The sequence below is a fragment of the Helobdella robusta genome, assembly GCF_000326865.2.
Source record: "Helobdella robusta unplaced genomic scaffold HELROscaffold_24, whole genome shotgun sequence".
Lineage (NCBI taxonomy): Eukaryota > Metazoa > Annelida > Clitellata > Rhynchobdellida > Glossiphoniidae > Helobdella > Helobdella robusta.
In genome coordinates this window covers 659,550-673,980 of record NW_008704261.1, presented here as the reverse complement: position 1 = coordinate 673,980, position 14,431 = coordinate 659,550, and the positions used below count along the sequence as shown (strand labels likewise).

Below are 14,431 nucleotides of genomic sequence, written 5' to 3'. Positions count from 1 at the left end.
GNTGAAAATAAAAGTAATCAATAAAAATTTTATTGTTGCTGCTGTTGTTGTTGTTGTTGTTATGTGTTTTGTATAATTATTTTTACGTAATATTTTCATGCCAATCCTACTTGATTTAATCTTAAGGTTTATTTCATTGTTATTATTATTGTTATTATTATTATTAGTAGTAGTAGTAGCTGTAGTAGTAGTAGTAGTAGTAGTAGTAGTAGTAGTAGTAGTAGTAGTAGTAGTAGTAGTAGCTGTAGTAGTAGTAGTAGCAGTAGTAGTAGTAAGTAGTGGTAGTAGTAGTAGTAGTAATAATAGTACTACCACCAATGCGGTGGTAGTACTATTATTATTACTATAATTATAAACTTGAAAAGATAGTTGTAGTAGAAATAGTAGTAGTTAGTAGTAGTTGTTGGTGTAGTAGTAGTAGTAGTAGTAGTAGTAGTAGTAGTAGTAGTAGTAGTAGTAGTAGTAGTAGTAGTAGTAGTAGTGGTAGTAGTAGTTGTTGTAGTAGTAGTATCAGTATTAATAACGTTATTTTTATAAACTAAAAATAAGTATATCATTAAACCTGCGTGCAACGTGTAATGAAAAAATTTCGTGTCACTCAATAATTCGAAACGATTGGTACAACAAGAGACAGTAACTAAACGAGACGAGACAGTAACTTAACGAAACGAGACAGTGACTCAAAAAGACAAGACTGTAACTAAACGAGACGAGACAGTAACTAAACGAGACGAGACAGTAACTTAACGAGACGGGACAGTAACTAAACGAGACGAGACAATACTAAAACAATGCTCTTTAATTGATAGCTGTTGTAAAGTAGAAATAATTTGATTGGCTGAGAGACGTATTCACATAATTAAAATCATAGATGTTAAAATTATTTGTCAACGACGACGATGATGATGATGATGATGACAATGGCCATGATGATGATGATGAGGAGGAGGAGGAGGAGGAGGATGATGGTGATGACACGACGATGATGATGATGATTTTTATGAAGCGTTGGTAAATAGTAACAGTGAAGTAAACTCTTGAAATTCTAATTTGAATAATTTTGGATAACTTTTCAAACAATCCGGCCCATAAAGGGTGGTAGATTCCAAATGATGATGATGATGATAATGACTATGACGATGAGTATGATGATTGCGATTACTTTGGTGAAGATGACGATGATGATGAGTATGATGGTGACAATACTGATGATAATGATAGCGTTGATGATGATGACGATACTGATGATGATGATAACGTTGATGATGATGATGATGATGATAGCGTTGATAATGATGATGGTGATGAGGAGGAGGAGGAGGAGGAGGAGGTGGAATATAAAGATGATGACAGAATATAATATGCATTTATGATGACAATGCTAAGAATGGCATGAGCGAAAAAACAATGTTGATGATACGCAACGATATAAGAGGGATTTCATTTAGTGATTAATTAATATAGGGTTCGATTTTATTCTCATATTCATTCAATTTCATACCTCGAGATATTCGTATATTTTGTTGCCCCACTTTTATGCCGATTTACTCGTTAAATTTCATTTCACTGTTTCGGTTGCATTTTGTCAAAGGACGCACAGTAACTACTCATTACTTAACATAACAGCTCTGACGTTCATTTTATTTTTCCTCTTCTCTTTTGTTCCCCCTTCACTGAAGTGACACTGTGGCCTATACGAGTTAATTTTCTTATTTGGTCTCCAAAGACCGTTGATTGCAATTTTTTATTGTGCAGTTTTTTGGTTTTGAATAAATAAATAAATAAATATAATTAAATATAAATAAAAACTAGGAAGCAGTAGACATGCAACAAGCAAACATTATCGACCACCCTACCATGCAACACTGGTTATTCCACCATCATTGTTTACATATCATTTATATTCGTCTATCTGCAATGATTATTTAATCTACTTTAATCAAATATGTTGTTTGTTGAAAAAATTAAGTAAATTTATTCATCTGATTACTTTGGAAGCTTTTCATATTATGATAGGTTTTTAAAACAAACACTGCAAGGTTGCAACAGTACTTTAAATATTAATCTATTAATATGATGTGATAGATTGGTGGTGGTTTTTCGCCAGAGGTTGATGATGTTATGACGGGGTGGTTGGTTTTGTCCATGGGCGTAGACGCCAGGGAGCTTTGAGGCTGAAACCTCCAAGAAATTAAAAATTTGGAAATTTAACTTGCTAGAGTCATTAAGGCTAAACCGAACCAAATCTCTATATAAAAATTAAAAAGTTCAAAGACTAGAAACTGTCTTAGGTTTATTTAAGCTCTGAAGATGTCAATTCTGCCGAACCAGCGCTGTTCGTCATGTTAGACTGCAACTTTTGAATAAATACGAACTGCAAAAAATACCGTTGTGTTGAGTCTATCGTTGAAAGGCTACTTAACTCCAAATTGTCAGCAATTTCCATCAACGTTTGCTTCAATGAAAACTTCCCTCATAAGTAGGTAGAAACCGTTTCGACCCTTTAGCAGAATAATAAAATCAAGTTAGAATACTGCTGCCTTTAATAGCAAAATTTATAGAATGGCGTAAAAATGATGACCAACTTTTTCCAACTTATTTTAGCTTCGCCCATCAAAAATTTCTAGTCCCTCCATTTGTTGTTTCCAACATGCTAATTAACTTGCTGTAAACATGCATTGACCTTTGCTATTTGGCTGCAAAACTAGAGGTTTGTCCTGCTGGCTATATGAATATGTTCAATATTAACCTTTTAAAATTGGTTAAAACTAATCTCAACAATTTATTCAACATTCTAATAAGGGCTCTGACAAAATCGGAATCATGAGGTTGAAAAAAATGAAAAAAGTCAGTTTATAAAGCTTGATTTAGCTGTTTATGTTAAACTCCATGGTTATTGCCGAAACGGAAAATATTGTTATTATTTTCAATTTTAACATTGTTATTATTATTAATTTTAATATTGTTATTATTATTATTATTTTTCAAAACGTAATTATGGAATAATTTTTATTAGCACTCGACACAGCAGGCCTGCGTTGATCTTTATATTTATAGCTCACCTGTTGAGCATTCGGGCAGTGCGGCAAGTTTATTTGAACTTCTTCACAGAACCTTGAAAAACCTTATAAAATAAATATGCCAGTGAATCAATAGTAAATATATCTCTCTTTATTTATCTATCTTTTCTTTCTGAGTTAGTTTCGAACCAGGTCATTACAATATTGTGACTTATGACACGGCACTTCTACCGTCTGAGCTACCCTGTCGACGACCATACCTATTAAATAGAAGTTAGAATAGTTGGATCATACAGAAGAATAATTTTGCGATAATAATAGCGACTATAAAACAATTCAACTCTGAACAGCTGTTGGTAACAAAATCACACTGAAAAAATTAAAGTAATGAAATTTTTCTAATATTAAGAAACATAAACTCAGGCAAAGTTATATGTAGAAGTTGATGAAATAAACACTTTTTTTGTTTACGTTGAGTCAGTCTTGACAGTTAAGCCTCCGAAACGAGGGCAAATAATACTCATTGACTTGTTAATTAAGTAAACATCCCCCAATATAAAATTTGCACTTCATTCGATTCAATCATAACAACAAATACAAACACACACACACACACACACACTTCCACCGATACTCACACACACAAGCTCATACACACATATACTTATACATAGAACACACATTACTTGACAAAAATTACGTAATCTATTATTCACAACAATATTTATAATAATAAACACTTCAGAATTTTGTCAAAAAAACTACATAATTTATTATTCACGACAATATTTATAATAATATACACTTCAGAACATTTCGTAAATGCACATGCTGATTAACTTATGAAAAAATAAATAAAATACAATAAAAATAATTATAAAAATTTAAGTAAATATAAAAACATAAATAAATATATCGTTGAATAAATTCAAATTTTTTGACACTTTATTATTAATATTGCAAAATTTTCTACTCTTTTACCGTTCAGTTATTTTCAATTATCACACACACACACAACACACACACGACGAGCTTTCTCTTTCACACATACAAACACGAAATAAAATTATACAATAATAAAATTTGCGTTCAATGCGACTCGGAATGAAGCAAGCAGTTTTTTGAAGCTTATTGACGATTGTGAATGAATTTTATTCTTTACCGAAAAATTTCATCGGAACTTTCAAATTTCAACAGATGTCACTTTGTCACTTTGTCCACCTCTCCATGGCAAATCACTTTAACATAACTTGGAACGTGATATTCACAGTTACTTTATTGATAATAAAAATCATATTGAGCAAATTTATTGTCAATCATAACAAACTTATTAATAAAACAATCATACTGTAGAAATTAGTCTGACCATAAAGAATACCAACGCATTTATTGCGTTTTTGTTGACAATCTGGGGCAAGAGGTTGCCCTAGATTGCCCAATTTTGAAAATCCCACCTCAGGTACGTCACAATTTTCGGCTTTTCTGATAGACGCCGTTCAGTTGTAAACAGTTTAAAAAATTTAATGCAAATTATCTACACCACTATAGAACGATTGAACATTGAAACTGTTCATAACACAGACGAAACCCTATTATGTAATTTTTTTATTTTGAAGATATGTCTGTCTACAAAATTTTGTTATTAACCCACGATAGGATTTGAAAGAGTGATGAACCCGTTGTCACGTAAGCTTTGTCCCCATCCTACATGCCAGGAGCAGTCACAGACTTTTTGACCTCCTCAACCATCATTAATAAACAGACCCTAATTTACTCTAACAACAATTTTTAAAATTTCAATTTAAATTATAAAAATCATTTATTTACTTTCGTAGCGCAGCAAATGATCACAAGCAGACTTTTATCTAGAAGTCCAGTAGATAGATAGTATCAAAATGGTTGCCAACCAGAGGATAGTATCAAAAGGGTCGTTTAACTAGAAGATAGTATCAAAAGGGTCGCCCGACCAGAGGATAGTATCAAAATGGTCGCCCAACTAGAGGATAGTATCAAAATGGTCTTGGCTTTATAAAGGTTACGAACCGCTGATAAAGAATTTTGCTAATGTGTTATAAATTTTGGGATATTATTTTTTTAACGAATTCAATAATTTTTGATGGATTGCTAATTAGGAAATGAAATTAAATTCAAATTGGATTGTTTATTTACAAATGATACATATATGGGAAAATATCCACATGAAGCAATCAAAAGGATATGGGATTACAAATTTGAAAAGTAAAATAACAATGAATTTTAACAATAAAAACATAAATGGATGTTCTTCAGCTTTGTAGTATGTCATTAACAGAAAATTTTCTCCGCTTCACACTTGCCAAACTTTCAATATCTGAAAAATTATGCTTTCGTTTGTTGTTGCAGTTGCTACTGCAGCTACAGTTGCTACTGCAGCTGTTGATGATGTCGTCGCTGGTCTTCTTCATATTACCGTTGTTGTTGTTGTTGTTGCTGTTGCTGTTGTTGTTGCTGTTGATGTTGTTGACGCTGTTGCTGTTGACGTTGTTGGTGCAGCCTTTGAGGTTGTTGTTATCATCTGCGTCACACTTAACAAGTGGATTTGGGTAAAACTCTTTATCAAATGTTGGTGAATTTGATGATGGTGATGATGATTGAAGGGGCAATGGTGGTGATGATGATGATAATTGAAATGGCAGTGAGGATGACGATGGTTGGAATGATAATGATGATGTTGGTGATGATGTATATTGAAACTGATAATGATGACGATTATGAGGATTGGTTGGCACGTAGTCAAAATTATAAAATTGAGTGAAGGATAAGTTGGATGTATTCATTGAAGGATACGAGAAATAACCATGTGAATTATTGAATGAAGTATTTAATGAATGGGTGAATGAATTGTTGGATGATTGGTTTAAAAATGGATTGAATGAATTGTTGTATGAATGATTGAAAGAATAGTCGAATGAATTATTTGAAAGATGATTGAGCGAATGTTTTAATGAATTATTAAACGATGAATTGTTGTATGATTGGTTTACAAAATGATTTGGTGTATTATTGTATGAATGATTGAATAAATTATCAGAGGAGTTATTTGATAAATGATTGGATGAATTATTGAATGAATGTCGCGGTCCATTGACTAGAGGTGAATTGGTTGCATATAGACTGTCGCTATACGCTGTTGCATCATTTTGCTCTGCATTTAAAATTCCACTAAATGTATTAGAATTATTTTCAATTGGAGATATTGATCCAGTAGAATCAATTGCTAAACATTCTGAGTTTGAATCATCCCCATTGTTAGTTGATTTTTGTGAATCAAAGTTGTTCACCTCTTTGTTAGATTTCATCTTGCTATCATCTTGAAATTTAGCACTGCTTTTATTATGAGCATCATATTTTGTTCCTTCATCATACTTTGGCGTCGAATTAGTTTTAGTGACGTAATTGTTCATTAGATGGAGGTTTCTCTTTTTGTTGTAGTTTTTAGAGCATTTTGGATTGAACCGGATGTGTCTGCTGAGACTGGTTTGTTGCGTGTAGGCTCTGGAGCATGTTGGACAGATGAATGGCTTCAGTGAAGTGTGAATGTTCGAGTGCTGCTTCAGTGCACTTTCGCTGTTAAATGATCGTTCACATTCTAGGCAGATGTGTTGTTGCTGGTGTTGTTGGTTTTGTTGTTGTGTTTGCGGATTTTCTTGTTGTGTTTCTTGTTCCTGGTGTTGGTTGTGGCGTTTTAAATTTCGGTTGGCAGAATGCTGAGACGTCTGCAGCTTCCCATTTTTACAAATTTTGACCACCCTTTCCTGGTTGTTGCTATGAATCATAATTCTTAAATTAAACTACTTTCTTGAAATCTAATCTGCTTTTTACTAAATAAATCTTAAGATTTTTAAATAATTAATGAAAATAAAAATTAGTCCAGTAAATATTGGCGTCGTAAATGGTTATCTTCCAATATTTCAAGAAATTAATTTTTTATAATATGCAAAATGCCGAAAGCACGTTTAAACAAATTGAATAGTTTCTAAAAAAAAATTTTATTATTTTGAAAATATGTTGTAAAATGCTCTGAAAATTTTGAAAATGATCTCAAATTTTTGTTATATATACTCTACTAAACTATCTAAAATTTTTTGCAATTTGTTAAATGTAACTCCAAAATCTTAGCATATATAGAGGCTTTAAAATCACGAAAACCTAACACTTTCACCTTGGAAAATCAATTCTCTTTGATCTCCAATTGAAACATTCTTATCTTAATTTGCATCTAATTGCTTGAATTCTGCCAGCGCGTGTAACTTGACACCTCTAATTGATTGACAGCCAGCTTTTTGTTTAGTAATTGCCCTTTTAACTTCCATCAAACTTGAACATTATCTAATTAACATGTCTTTGTTAGCCTAATCATTAACATATTTTAGAATATATTATTAACAAGTCTTCTGCTTAGCATTAGTTTAAAGTTGACAGAAAAATAAATTAAAATATAAAAATGAATTAGCATAAAATGAACACTCATTCTACTTAAAATTAGTGCATGCACGTGTTCAGTTTTGTAGCAATTGTTTCTATGTATTCGTTTTATGCAAATGATGATGAACAATGATGCACGCGTAGATAACTTTGTATAATCTGTTTAGAACATTTGAAAAAATAATATGTTACGTTGTCGCCTTTACTTTTTACGCACAATCTGCTTTGAGTTTTAGATGATTGAAAAACTAAACTTTCATTTCATCTGACTAGACAAAATGAAAAATTTTTGATAATATTGATAATGGGCAATAAATTTTCCACAAATTTTAATGATTTAAAAATCATTGAAAACCCTTAACTCCAACAAAAACAGCCAGCAAAAACTCCAACTGCAGCAACAAAAAACACGATAACTTCATTAAATCTCAGAAGATGCAGAAACCTAACTTTCATTCTCTCAGATTTAAACAAAATATCTGATCATCGATAACACTGAACCAGCATACTTCAACAAAACGGTGATAATTGGTGGCAACTGACATGTTGTTTACAATCTGACACTGAACACCATTGGCTAACGAAATGGTCTAAATATTTTTTCCATAACTTATTTTAACCTATTTATTGTTTGTTCCAATATTTTAGACATCCAATAAATTTGTAAATTGCAATTTTAAATCGTAAAATCGTAAAATATGAACTAATCATAAACAGAATGTGAACTAATTGAACGTTTTGTTAAAAACTTGTTAAAAGTAATTGTAAACCAATTATAAATAACTAGTTACTAATCAATAATTACAAATTGTTGAACGCAATAACAGAAGATAGTATCTATCGCTTGGACAAAAAAAATTGTTTTTGATTTTCTTATAATAATTATAAAATGTCATTAATATCGTTATTATTAGTTTTGTTGCTGTTGTTGTTGCAGTTTTATTGTAAAAATAATTAACACCAATAGCACATAGGCGATTCTACAATTTTTAAAAACACCCCAAACTGCAAAACGCACTGAATATAACATGAATAAAAACAATCCGGTTAGTTCTGAATCTGTTATTGTAGATTTTGGACGGCTAGTTATTAGGCACTCGTCCAAACGGAGTATTGCATATCTATATATTAACAAATGTACATGTGTGTAAGAAGATTCTTTACATTAAAATTTCCAGTCGACAGAGTTTGCAAATTAAATTGTAGATTTTCGCCGGGCGACATTCGAATTCCGCACCACGCGGTCCCGAACCGCGTCCGCATACGAATATCCACCCGAGCCTTCGCTTCGGCGGAGTCTTTCCTGTCCGGGATCCGCCACTCTACAATAGACCCTCTCAGGGTCTGAAAACACGGGCCGGGCGGAAGTTTGTTCGCGCCCTGCTTGTTGACTAGAGACGCCGACCTCGTCAACTATCAACAAGTCTTCTTCAACATCCATTATTTTAGGTAGAATAATTAAGCCGAGCCAAACTTCAAGTGTACACTTCTTTTATTCAATAAAAGAAATAAAATAACAAACAAAATAATACAAATCAAACCTCTGTCCTTATTAAAACAAAACGATAAGTCCAAAATTAATCTATTAATAATACAACTGACAAGCAAGAGACCAAAACCTAAAATTAAGATAACAAACGACCAGCCCTCCTATGTCTCAACTCGCGGCCTTTTATATGTTTTTACCGCCCTATCTACATAACGCTTTCTATATCATAGAAAATTCTATACTCCTATCTATACTCTTTTCCTATACTCCGAAAAGCGATACAGCACAGCAGCGTCGCATATATAGCATATCAAATAACAAAATATACATGCATAGAATGTCTAGTAAAATATATAGATATATATAGGCGGCACGCCTCAAAGACGCAATCATTATCATCACAATCGTCACAATTTCACAAAATATACAGGCGGCATATTTCAATCGCGCAATCATTATCATCACAATACAGGCGGCATATTTCAATCGCGCAATCATTATCATCACAATCGTCACAACTTCACAAAATTAAATTATAAAAAATTATCTATCAAAGTATTTTTAACAATTTTACAATTTTTGAAAATAATAAATTTAAAAGAACATCTAGGTGGTGTTATCTAGCATAAATGAGGTTAAATTATAATTGATTTTTTAAATTCTTTAACATTTCAACAAATATCATCTTGATGTTTTCTCCCTGATTGTAAGTGAAAAATTTGCTGGTTTGGGAATGTTAAACCTACGAAAGGCTTGTAATGAAAATATAAATGTTTGATGTGCGTATTAAATTAAATTACTATTAATAACAATAACGTAGGTATTATTACATCAAATATAATAAAAATATATTTATGAAATCCAAATGGGTATATTTTTTCTGAAGCTGTAAATATAAATCAACATGTGTGAGCCAAATCGACATTGGGATTAATGATCTTGATATCAGGTATATTGTATGTATACCTTTGAACCACAGTATATAGCATGTATTCATTTACACTGTTTGTTTGTTGATTCTTCTGAACCCAGGAGTTTAATAGACCACCCTGTACTGTATGCCAAAAAGTGATTATTCATATAAAATCGATCTCTGTATATAAAATAATACCTAAATTAAGATTGCTTATTTACTCCAGCATTCCCCGTTTGAGTTATTTGCTTGAATTGTTTGTTTGTTTGTTGTTGATTTCTAAAAAATTATAAATTCGATTGTTTATGAAGAATGTGAACACTTTGTAGAATGTAGGTTGCAAGGTTATGGGCCTTAAACTGGAAGGGGTCATGATCGTTTCCTATTCTGTGGGTAAGAAATGTGCCCTTTTTTTAACAAATTAAGATTTTGCTAAATATTAAATGAAATTATAAAGATTTAATCGAGTGGACATGATAAACATTTTGTTTTGTATTTCCGAACTAATGCTGATATCACATAGAAAATATTCTTTTGCAGGACCACCAAAATTGCTGTTTGAGTTGAGATGTGACGTCGGCTGATTCACCACATTTCGATTTTTTTGTTGACAACAATTTGGCTCGCAGTTCTTTGCTTGTTGCACTAATTAAATTGCCAGCCCTTGTTATTGCGGCCCAATAATTTGTGTTGTTAATCATTTAAAGTTTGTTTGTACCATAATTTTAGGCTAAATAGTTATATATCATTTTCCGAAAAACATCCATCGTAGCTTAGTAGTGATTGTTGTTGTAACTGAAATTAAGCGTTGGCTTCTGACCATTGTGCCAAAGTTTTGAGTAATTTGACGCCCAATAGAGGTGGTTCTATTGTTTCTGTTGTTGGAGGCGGCAAAGACGACGATGTCGGATGAGTTGATGGGTGAGGGGATTGCTGCTTCAGGGAAGTGTGGTGGTGTCAATGTCGCTTATGGAGTTGTTTGCAAGTTGGAGTTCTCTAAGCATTTTGCATGAGTGTTGGTGCATAATTAATCCTTTTTTGCCTTTACAACATTTTCCGCACAGTTTAATACTATATTATTTTTTAAGTTAATTGAACCATCGTCTACAAAATTTGCGTTATAAATATTAGGCACTAAAAATATAATATATTTTTACGTTATATTTTTCAGTTTAATATAATCGCATTGTTAATGTTGTTAGCGTAAGAATATTGAAATTGGACAAGTAAAAATTATTTTTCTAAATATAGAAATATTATAACTTCAAAGAGCAGCGGTTTTCAACTTGTGTTTCCGTACCCCATCTGATCAGGGTTAAAATTGTGATTTGCCAGGGATATCCAAAACATTCAAATTTATGCTTTTCAATGTAAAAAGCTTTTTATTGTTTTGCTTCTTTTATGTATGAAGCTTGTCATTGCATAACTGTTTGAGCTGAAAAGTTATAAATACTTCAGTTTAAGAAGAAAAATACTTTTTATTCTTGATTATCACAAAGGGAGAAAGTATCAAAAAAGTCGCGGCACTGTAAAGGTTCAGAACCGCTGATTAGGAGCATAGCTGGTGTGTTTTAACTTATATGATGTTATTCTTACGAAATGATTAATTTTAGATTCATTGCTCATTGAGAAACGAGTGTAAATTCAAATTGTAATGTTTATTTACATGGAATACGTACATGAATAAATATCTACATGAAACCATAATAGAGATACAAATTTAGTTACAAATTTAGAAAAAAAAATGAATAAGAAGTATTATAATAAAACAAATTTTGTCAATAAAAACTAGTTTGTTGTCTTTCAGCTCTGTAATATATCATCCACAAAAAATTTTCTTCTTTTCACATTCTCTAAACTTTCAATATCTGAGAAATTTTGCTTCCGTTTGTTGTTGTTGATGTTGTAGTTGTCGTTGTTGATGAGGATATTGTTGTTGTTCTTCATATTATCAATATTCTTTTTGACGTTAGAGTTGTTATAGCTGCTGTTGCTGATGCTGCAGCTGATGCCATTGCTGCTGTTGTTGTTGATGTTGTTGATGCCGTTGCTATTGATGTTGTTGATGCAGCTTTTGAGATTGTTGTTATCATCTGCGTCACACTTAACAAGTGAATTTGAGTAAAACTTCTTAGCAAATGTCGGTGAGTTTGATGATGGTGATGACGATTGGAAGGGCACTGGTGGTGGTGTTGATGATAATTGGAATGGCAGTGGTGATGACGATGATTGGAATGATAATGATGATGTTGGTGATGATGTATATTGAAACTGATAATGATGACGATTATGAAAATTGGTTGGCATGTAGTCAAAATTATAAAATTGAGTGAAGGATAAGTTGGATGCATTCATTGAATGATACGAGAAATAACCATGTGAATTATTGAATGAATTATTGAATGAATAGCTGGATGATTGTTTAAAAAATTGATTGAGTGAATTTTTGCATGAATTATTGAAAGAATAATTGGATGAATTATTTGAAAGATAGTTGAGGGAATGTGTAAAAGGTATATTAAACGAATGGCTAGGTGAATTGTTGAATGATTGGTTTATAAATTGATTGGGTGGATTATTGTATGTATGATTGAATGAATTATCAAGTGAATGATTTGATAAATGACTGAGTGGTATACTGAATGAATGTTGTGATAAATTGATTAGATGTGAATTGGTTGCATATAGACTGTCGCTATACGCTGTTGCATCATTTTGCTCTGCATTTAAAATTCCACTAAATGTATTAGAATTATTTTCAATTGGAGATATTGATCCAGTAGAATCAATTGCTAAACATTCTGAGTTTGAATCATCCCCATTGTTAGTTGATTTTTGTGAATCAAAGTTGTTCACCTCTTTGTTAGATTTCATCTTGCTATCATCTTGAAATTTAGCACTGCTTTTATTATGAGCATCATATTTTGTTCCTTCATCATACTTTGGCGTCGAATTAGTTTTAGTGACGTAATTGTTCATTAGATGGAGGTTTCTCTTTTTGTTGTAGTTTTTAGAGCATTTTGGATTGAACCGGATGTGTCTGCTGAGACTGGTTTGTTGCGTGTAGGCTCTGGAGCATGTTGGACAGATGAATGGCTTCAGTGAAGTGTGAATGTTCGAGTGCTGCTTCAGTGCACTTTCGCTGTTAAATGATCGTTCACATTCTTGGCAGATGTGTTGTTGCTGGTGTTGTTGGTCTTGTTGTTGTTTTGTTTGCTGATTTTCTTGTTCCTGATGTTGGTTTTCGCATTTTATATTTTGTTCGTCGAAATGCTGAGATATCTGCAGCTTTCCATTTTTACAAATTTCGACTACCCTTTTCTGATTGTTCCTAGGTTCCATGGTTTTTAAATTAAACCAATTTTTAGAAATATCAACCTGTTTTTCACTGAATAAATTTTAAAACTTTCAACTAATTAAGGAAAATTCAAAACTATTTTAGGAAATATTAGCGTCGTAAATGGTTTCCTTCCAATATTTCAGGAAATTAAATTTTTATATTATGCAAAATGCTGATAGCACGTTTAAACAAATTGAATAGTTTCTAAAAAAAATTTTTATTATTTTGAAAATATGTTGTAAAATGCTCTGAAAATTTTGAAAATGATCTCAAATTTCTGTTATATATACTCTACTAAACTATCTAAAATTTTTTGCAATTTGTTAAATGTAACTCCAAAATCTTAGCATATATAGAGGCTTTAAAATCACGAAAACCTAACACTTTCACCTTGGAAAATCAATTCTCTTTGATCTCCAATTGAAACATTCTTATCTTAATTTGCATCTAATTGCTTGAATTCTGCCAGCGCGTGCAACTTGACACCTCTAATTGATTGACAGCCAGCTTTTTGTTTAGTAATTGCCCTTTTAACTTCCATCAAACTTGAACATTATCTAATTAACATGTCTTTGTTAGCCTAATCATTAACATATTTTAGAATATATTATTAACAAGTCTTCTGCTTAGCATTAGTTTAAAGTTGACAGAAAAATAAATTAAAATATAAAAATGAATTAGCATAAAATGAACACTCATTCTACTTAAAATTAGTGCTTGCACGTGTTCAGTTTTGTAGCAATAGTTTCTATGTATTCGTTTTATGCAAATGATGATGAGCAATGATGCACGCGTGGATAACTTTGTATAATCTGTTTAGAACATTTGAAAAAATAATTTGCATACGCGCCGTGTTACGTTGTCGCCTTTGCTTTTTCAACACAATCTGCGTTAAGTTTAGTTGATTGAAAAACTAAACTTTCATTTCATCTGACTTAACAAGATGAACAAATTTTGATAATACTGATAATAGGAAATAAATTTACAACAAATTTTTTGAATGTTTAGTTTTATTTATTTAAATTTCATTGAAAACCCTTAACTCCAACAACCAGCAACAACTTCAACTGCAACAACAGTGAATACCATTAACTGCATTAAATTTCAGAAACCCAACTTTCATTCTATCAAATTTCATCATCATGGTTATGTCGGTTGTGACTGTGGTGGTGAAGAGGATGATATAAATAACATAAAAATAATCA

At 31.8% G+C, this 14,431-nt stretch overlaps 2 protein-coding genes across 2 annotated transcripts; both read right to left on the bottom strand.

Annotated features, from left to right (window-relative positions):
* Positions 1 to 5,305: 5,305 nt before the first annotated feature.
* On the bottom strand, positions 5,306 to 6,835 carry HELRODRAFT_172579 (hypothetical protein; the record flags this gene model as incomplete). The annotated part of the gene is made up of 2 exons (XM_009019248.1): positions 5,306 to 5,610; positions 6,175 to 6,835. The coding sequence occupies 2 exons, from the start codon at positions 6,833 to 6,835 to the stop codon at positions 5,306 to 5,308; spliced, it is 966 nt and encodes a 321-aa protein (XP_009017496.1).
* A 4,854-nt stretch (positions 6,836 to 11,689) lies between these two features.
* On the bottom strand, positions 11,690 to 13,228 carry HELRODRAFT_172578 (hypothetical protein; the record flags this gene model as incomplete). Its single annotated transcript, XM_009019247.1, has 2 exons — positions 11,690 to 12,066; positions 12,577 to 13,228. The coding sequence occupies 2 exons, from the start codon at positions 13,226 to 13,228 to the stop codon at positions 11,690 to 11,692; spliced, it is 1,029 nt and encodes a 342-aa protein (XP_009017495.1).
* Positions 13,229 to 14,431: the final 1,203 nt, after the last annotated feature.